Genomic DNA, 8050 nt, shown 5'->3' with positions numbered 1-8050 from the left:
TAATTAGTGATTGCCATAAAACAAAGTGGCTTAAAACAACTACTTATTATTTTTCATAAATCTTTGGGTGAGCCAAGTCTCCCCCTCACTTCTCATAATTTTCTTGCTTATTCTTGGTAGTTATTATTCCAAATGAACTAATAAAATTATTTCATCTAATTCACACACACCCCCTAAAAAATTGAGGTTTTAAGTGCCTCAAACACTTATTAACCTTAGGAAGACTGGTATTCCTATGGTATTAAGTCTTTTCATCTAGTACAACAGTATACTGCTCCAGTTATTTTAGATGTTTTATATCTTTTCATAACATTTTATAGTTTTTCTCAACTAGATACTGTTCTTAATTTTTTGTTAAGTATTTTACAGGTTGTGTGGCTATCATCATTGGGACATTTTGGTTCCTAAACATAGGAAATTCCTGGAGAAATCTGAAACCAGCCCCCACACAGAGAGGGCAAGGAGAGGGGAAGAGGCAGGCTACTGCAGAGGGGAAGTGGCAAGTTTAAGGAGCAGGGGAACCTATCTAGGAGGCTTGTCTAGGCAGCGTGAAGATGGATAGATATCCACACCAGCCTACCAAAATCTTAAAAGATTATATACAGGGCTTAACAGGATTTACTCACTTGTACTTTCCAGAGTCCCCAAAACATTGCTCTCTCAAGTCTGCATCCTTGAAAAGGGCTCCCACTCTGGCAGTGGGGGAGGGGGGGTCACAAAAGCACATTTCAAAGCACAGGAGGCAGGTAGGATGAGCCCTCAGTTGACTGGGGTCATTGACCACTGGGTCAATCAGCAGTCATGGTCTCCCTATGACTTCCTCCAACAGATATTTTCATTTGTAGTCAATTATAATTAATAGAGATTTTTGGTTTTGCACATTTATCTTATATCCAACCTCTTTAACAGAGTTATCTTTTCTCTTCTAGCAAAATGTTATACTCAATTTTTATTTCAATACTCATTTTTAAACATTTGCTTTTCCCTTCTCCTTTCTTCATATTCTTTACTATGCCAGTTATTATTATAAGCCCTAAACAAAATAATACATGTAAAGCACTTAACACAGTGTCTGGCAAATAAAATTAAGCATTCAGTAAACATTAGCTATTAAGATTTTGATGATGTTTATTCAAGATAAATTTAAATTTTACACTATTTTTTATTCATCATCCTACTCTTAGCTATGAGATCTTTTGACAATATGAGCAGGAAAAGAATCCCTAGGTAGAAAACTCTGGGGAACAGTATAAAATTTCGTATTTCATATTCCTAATACCCTAATACATTATATCCCCAGAAGACGAAAATAATTAGCTAATACATGCCGCACCATTTGTAGTGCAATTCTAAAAGTCAAATATATTTAAGATTTTATGCTTTGATCAGGGTATCAAACAAGCTGAACTCAACTTTTAAATGAAAAGTGTAACACTTGCAAAATGTAGCATTAATATAACTAATGACCACATTAATTAAAGCAGACCTTCCTCATGAAACTTAATGTTGAGAACTCCTCCTAATCCTGATCTTCCATTCCTCATCATTTTGACTTATCTTTCATTGATTCTGTTTCCCAAAGTGCTATTTTTTCAATAATTTTGTTTTTTGCATTTGATTAGTCTATGCTTTTAGACAAATGTGTGTTTTTCTGCTTTTTCTCTTGGCAAAAATGCACTTGTTTTCTTAATATAGAAACACAGGAGAAGCTGGACACAAGGAAAAAGTGAGAGAAAAAAGTATGGCTGAATCGGGAGTTTTGATTGCCTTAGATTTGCATGTAACATATATGCGCATTTAGTCACTTTGTTCAGTGGGCTAGAGAACAGTATTATGAAGCAAAGATTATTACAAGGTCTCCTCTCAAAGATACTGCTATCACTGTTTCTCCACAAGACTGCATCTTTACATATAAAAATAATAAAAAAGCAGTGTTTTACACACATTGTCTCATATAATTTCTGACTATAACCTTCACTCCATGGATAAGGAAACTGAGTCCTCATGAAGCTGCAGGTCACAAAACCAACAAGGAATTGGTCAAATTTGATTTCCAAGCCTAAATTCTTAATAACAAAACTATACCCTCCTTTAAGCTTGTTCTTCAGCTATAGCCAAACATCTAGATATCTAAGCTTTTAACTTTCTTCTCATTCAAAATTCTTTAACGGGTACATGTGACTAGCCCATTGGAATTAGACCACAACATTAATAAAAGCCAAATTCCTACAACTGTGCCTATTGTAATACACATATACGGGCCCCTAGACTACACAAAATAGCACTAGCCACACTGAAGTTCAAAATCTTTTGGGACAAGTTCTGGGAAGCCAGGCAGGTGAATCCAGGTGTGTCAGATAGAATTCATCTTTCTTTTGAATTCCTCAAACTCAGGTGGTTTTTCTTGGGGAGGTAATTGTGAGCAAGGCCTCAGTATGTTTACTTTTAACAGATGCTAATGTTCTTTTGGGCAAGTGGATTGGTTGTGTTCTTGGGGGAAAACAAACACTTTTTGAAAAGGATAGGCTGGAGCTGTTGTGAGAAAGGCAGAGAGGGAGCCCATGTTCTAATTCATTTCAGCGATGTTTTTCTTTTCCTGACAAAGGCCGATCATTATAGATGCTCAGGGTTGTTGTTCTGGAAGATAAAGGTCTGTAATGAAATTTTCCATGTTTCCTATTTCATTCCCTCAAACCTAGGCCCTAAATTCCCTGGGAATCTGGGGAAGCAGCAAGACAAGGAGGTGACTTTAATCTTAACAAACCCCTGCTTAATCGGCTCTCAAGTACATAAATTTAGGAAGCCTGGCTTTTAGCTCAGTCCAGAGAAGACTGCCTGGAATTTAGGTGGGCAGGATGTCCTTTGTGCAATTTATATATAGCTATATTCAAAACAAGAATATGTGGAGCAGGGAATGGAATCCAGCAGAAATATAACCAAAGAGGATTATAAGCCCTCTAAGAAATATACCACACGCATAAGAGAGGCCCAGTGGCCAAATACTTCCTTACTTTGTGAGCCAACCCACCCCTGGACACATATGTGCTAATAAAAATAGACCATATGTGGGGAGCATGACTTCCGAATTTTTCTTGATAAAGTATTTGAATGCTGACTTCCAAGAGATAGACATAATTGCTCCCCTCTTGAATAAAAATGAAACTCAAATATGTGGTCTTGATTACCAGAGTAGAACAGAGAATTGACAGATTTAAAACATTATATTTCTGCCAAGATGATTGCAGTTTCTTTTCCTCCTTTCTTTAAAAAGTCTTTTTCCATTCCCTTTTCCAGTTGATGAATAGATAAAAATGGCACTGAGATTTCCAAGACCACTTGGCAAGGAGAGGTTTGGTAAAAGGGTTGAATGTTTTAAAGATTGGTTTGGACTTTTTTTATGAAGTGGGAAGAGGAAAAATTAAATTTCTATGTGTATCAGAGTTGTAGATTAAAGACACACATACCAACCTGTGGACAGGCAGAAATCATTGGGTGCTTTTATTTTCTTCCTCCTTTCTCTAGAACACACAAGCGGGTGGCCAATCCCAAGGACCTAGGATCACATTGTCATCATGTCCCTCCTTTGGTGGCTGGAGGCCAGGAGGCACAGAGGAGACTAGATTCACAAAAGAATCTAGTTTTATATTCTATATATGATAGAACAGAAAGTTCCTTTTTAGACCACATCTCACTTTAATGCTGTTAACTTCTCTTCATGTTTTCATCTTGATTTCATGAGTACAATTTTGTAGTTTTGAAAGGATGTTTCCCTAAGTGCCAAGTTTTTAAAAATGTTTTCTCCCATATTTTTAACTCTTAAAATTTGCTGCTGAAATTTAACAGTATCAAGATTTTTATGTGAAATACATTTTTCTCACATGCTTATATCATAATCAGGATTCTTGGTGGCAAAAAATAGAAATTCCAGATAATTTTGGTAGCAAAGGAATTTATAGAAAGGCTATTGAGTATCTTATAGAATCTATAGAAAATGCAAGAGAATGAGGCATAGGAAATGATCAGGAACAAAAGGGTGCTGGTATGGAGGACTGATCCATGGTCACACCACTGGAATACTGCAGATCAGATACTATGTCTGCACAGGAGACCCTATCCCCATGCACTTCCCTCCCACTTGACACTAATAGCCCCCAGAATCTCTCTACCACTGCCACATGAAACCATAATTCATTTGGTCTCTATTATCTTTGTATCACTTCCCATTCAACATTTTAGGTAGGAGTTTGTAAATTACCTAGGTGTTATGTTATACCTTAGCTGTTTGTGGTTGGAGAATGAAAATCTGTGGTGCCCTCCAACCTTTGTAGACTTATATAGAGTTCTCCTTAAACAGCTCTAGATAATGGGCTCCAAAAACATATCAACTGTCACCTCTAGTTGTTCCCATAAACATATCCATCCATATATGCTCTACATCATCACCTAATGATTTTTATTCAATATCCACTAGTGAATTAATGTATCCACTAGAAAATATCTACTCATAGTCTCCATACTATTTACCAACTTTCTCACTGAATCCCTCTGTAATCCATTCATATTTTTTTTCATTTTTCTATTTCTCTGCCTAATGGTATTTTATTCCCATTTACCTTAATGACTATACATTATCTCTATATATACTCTGACATCTCTTTTTAATGGTGAATTTTTAAGACCAGATCATGATTATTTCATACAAATTGTGATCGCAAATAAAAATTGCTGGCATCCCTGGGGTGCCTGGGTGGCTCAGTCGGTTAAATGTCCAACTCCAATCTCAGCGTTGTGAGTTCAAGTTCTAAGTTGGACTCCACCCTGGGTGTGGCAAGCCTACTTAAAAGCTAAAAATAAGGGACACCTGGGTGGCTCAGTGGTTGAGCATCTGCCTTTGGCTCAGGGCATGATACTGGGATCCAGGATCAAGTCCCGCATCAGGCTCCCTGTGGAGAGCCTGCTTCTCCCTCTGCCTGTGTCTCTGCCTTTCTGTGTGTCTGTCTCTCATGAATGAATGCATGAATGATAAATCTTTTATCCCAGCCCAGGTCCTGATCTTAGGGTCATGTGTTCAAGCTTTGCATTGCGCTCCACACCAAGCATGGAGCCCACTTAAAAAAAAAAAAATGCTGGTGTCCCAACCAAAACTGTATATCTAGCTCCTAAATAAACATCTCCACTTGAATAATCTACTTGAGGGTATTCTACAAAAATAAACTTGATACACTTCCCCCTCCCCAAATGGACTAATTGTTATCCCCCACTCCCTCTATCAGATCTCTGTTACTGGTACCACCACCTTAGGTGTTCAATAATACAAGAGATATTTGGAGAAACTGGTTGAGATTTTGGATAGACAGAGAATACATTATCATCTTCCTACTTAAAAATTCACTAAGAAACACAGCGTAGGAACTAATTATTAGATTCCAGTAATGAAAGATGCCTGTACTTACCCTCCTCCATCAGATATGTTTCACAAAAAGGAAAGGTTATATATAAACAAAACATCACAGAAATAAGAAGCCAAAAAGTTTAATGTTATTGAATAAAGAAAGTTCATTCAGGGCTTATACAGATCATAAGAATAGATTATAACAGCTAAGAGATCAATAGCTTATTGGAAGGAAGAAAGCAGTTTATATTTTCAATGTAGAAAAAGAAAATCTAATTGCTACAGATGTCTTGTAAAATTCCCAAAACAAAGTCTAGCCAAGTTTATTGTCTAGTAGGTTTTTTTTTCCAAGGGATGAAAAATGAGATTCAATGTGTATACTATTGGTTACAACTAATATAACAGCTTGAAAAAATCATAAGACAGAAGCATAAATATAATATAAAAAGACAAGATTTTAAAATTGTACTGTAGGAATATTAACTATAATAAGTGGAAAAGATACATTAAAACCAGCCTTGTGTTACACTAGTTCAAAACAAAACTCATAAGGCAGACCAAAACCAATGCTAGTTAAGGAAAAGTGGTCTGTTTTTAGGAAGTGTGTCCAGACAGACACCACCACAAAGAAATGCCAACAGTAACTATGTGGTCCCCTCTTGTTACTCAGTGAAGTGTCAAAGGTGGAGTGACTGGGTCAATAGCTTAAGCTTTCTCCAAGGATTTGTAGTATTCCATCAGCACGGTCCAGGCTTTGGGAGCCATGAAACCTTCTGGAGGTTTCTGGCCTTCTCGGGCAAGTTTTCGCATTCGTGTTCCTGAAATAAATTCAAAGTCTTCATGGCTGAAAGAGAAAAAAAGAAAATGTTTTCCCATTTTTAGAATCTTAATGATAGTGAAATTTTAAAAAGCAGTTGTTTTCCTATTCGTGGTAGATAAGCTTAATGGGAAAAAAAATCTGGGTAAAACATAATACTTATAAATGAATGATCAATCTGATTTCAAATTTGTCATTGAATAAAAAACACCATGCTATCAAAAATGACACATTTTTAGAACTAGGAAATGAATTTTTAATTGAAATGTTTATTAGATCATTATATATTCACATACAATTGTAAGAAATAATACAGTGAGAGGTCATGTACTTTTTACCCAGTTTCCCCAATGATAGTATCTTGTAAAACTATAGCATAATATCACAATCAGGTTATCAGCATGGACACAATCTACCAATCTGAATCAGATTTCCCCAGTTCTACCTGTACTCAATTCTCTATGTATTTAGTTCTATTCAATTTTATCACATATGTAGGTTGATGTATCCACCACAGTCGAGATGCATCAACAGTTCCAAAACTATGGCTGAAAAACAGCCATACCCATCTCTCCTCACTTCCTCCTCCGTAGCCCATGCTAACTACTAATTTAGAACTAGAGATGCTTAAAAAACCCAAAAAAGTATTAAATCCAATTTACCTAGCACAGAATGAAAACTTAGAAAATTTGAATCTGTAAGGTTAAATGCATTATGGAACATTAAGAGAAAAACTATCATTTATTTTCATAGCAAAAACAAGTATCAATAATTGATACCATCCCACTGGTAAGATACCATAAAAATAGTTTTTCTCCTCTTCTCATATTCAAAAACACACAGAGGTCCTTAAAACCATTAAGCTCTGAGCACCTACGCTATGCCACATACTGTCTACTAGTAATTTCATCCTCTTCCCTCAAACAAGAAGAGCCAATCTACATAGCAAACCAGGATCCATCAAAAGCTCTGCATCACTTAGATCACACGCTGTTTTTACTCCTTGTTAGGAGCTGTAGGTTTCCTTTTCACTTCATTATTTGTGGAGTTAGCCTGGGGATCATAAATCATAAACTGCCACATGCTTCTAGAAGGATGCCAAGTATGTTTTTTAACTAAGAATCACACTTCCAGGAATCTACATTTAGGAAATAATCAGATGCACACAAATGTTACACATAAAGAAAGCTATCTGAAAGTTGTTTAGGATGTAAAATGTTGTTGTTTTTAAAGATTTTATTTATTTATTCATGAGAGACACACAGAGAGAGGCAGAAACACAGGAAGAGAGAGGAGAAGCAGGCTCCATGCAGAGAGCCCGATGCAGGACTCGATCCTAGGACTCTGGGATCATGCCCTAAGCCAAAGGCAGACACTCAACCACTGAGCCACCCAGGCGTCCCAGGATGTAAAATATTGTAAGTGAACTGAAGGTTCTAAATAAATTATGGTACAGCCCTGAGTAAAATAATCAGGACACAAAACTTTATATGCAATACAAATGCAATTTTGTTAAAATATAGAGCATGTGGAGATGCAGCTATAAAGAAATATACCCAAATATTAATAGTGGTCATTTCCATACAGTATTATGAAAAGTGCTTTTAATTTTGCTCATGTTTTCTGTAGTTTTCTACAATGATTTTTATCAATATCAAAATCAAATAAAAATACAAATATCAGTAATAATTTTTATGAGTAAGAGCTTGTTTTAAAAAATGTCTACCCAAAGTGATTTTAAATAATTTCCTAAAAATTAACCTTAAATTTACCTGAAACCTCAATCACTTAGAATACTGCCCCTGAGGAAAGCAGATACATAAGGTGCTGCAAGAGCATTA

At 36.1% G+C, this 8050-nt stretch overlaps 1 protein-coding gene across 2 annotated transcripts in view; it reads right to left on the bottom strand.

The window, feature by feature from the left end:
• Nucleotides 1-5516: 5516 nt before the first annotated feature.
• PAPSS1 (3'-phosphoadenosine 5'-phosphosulfate synthase 1) overlaps nucleotides 5517-8050 on the bottom strand; it is a 98890-nt gene continuing 96356 nt past the window's right edge. For both annotated transcript variants that reach the window (XM_055342534.1, XM_055342535.1), the window contains one exon: nucleotides 5517-6236. In XM_055342534.1, the coding sequence (XP_055198509.1) occupies nucleotides 6098-6236 (139 nt within the window). In that variant the 3' untranslated portion in view covers nucleotides 5517-6097. The remainder of the gene's footprint in view (nucleotides 6237-8050) is intronic.

Source organism: Nyctereutes procyonoides, unplaced genomic scaffold, assembly GCF_905146905.1.
Source record: "Nyctereutes procyonoides isolate TBG_1078 unplaced genomic scaffold, NYPRO_anot_genome, whole genome shotgun sequence".
Classification (NCBI taxonomy): Eukaryota; Metazoa; Chordata; class Mammalia; order Carnivora; family Canidae; genus Nyctereutes; species Nyctereutes procyonoides.
Note: the sequence above shows the minus strand (reverse complement) of the source record. Positions and strands in the feature narration are given on the sequence as shown.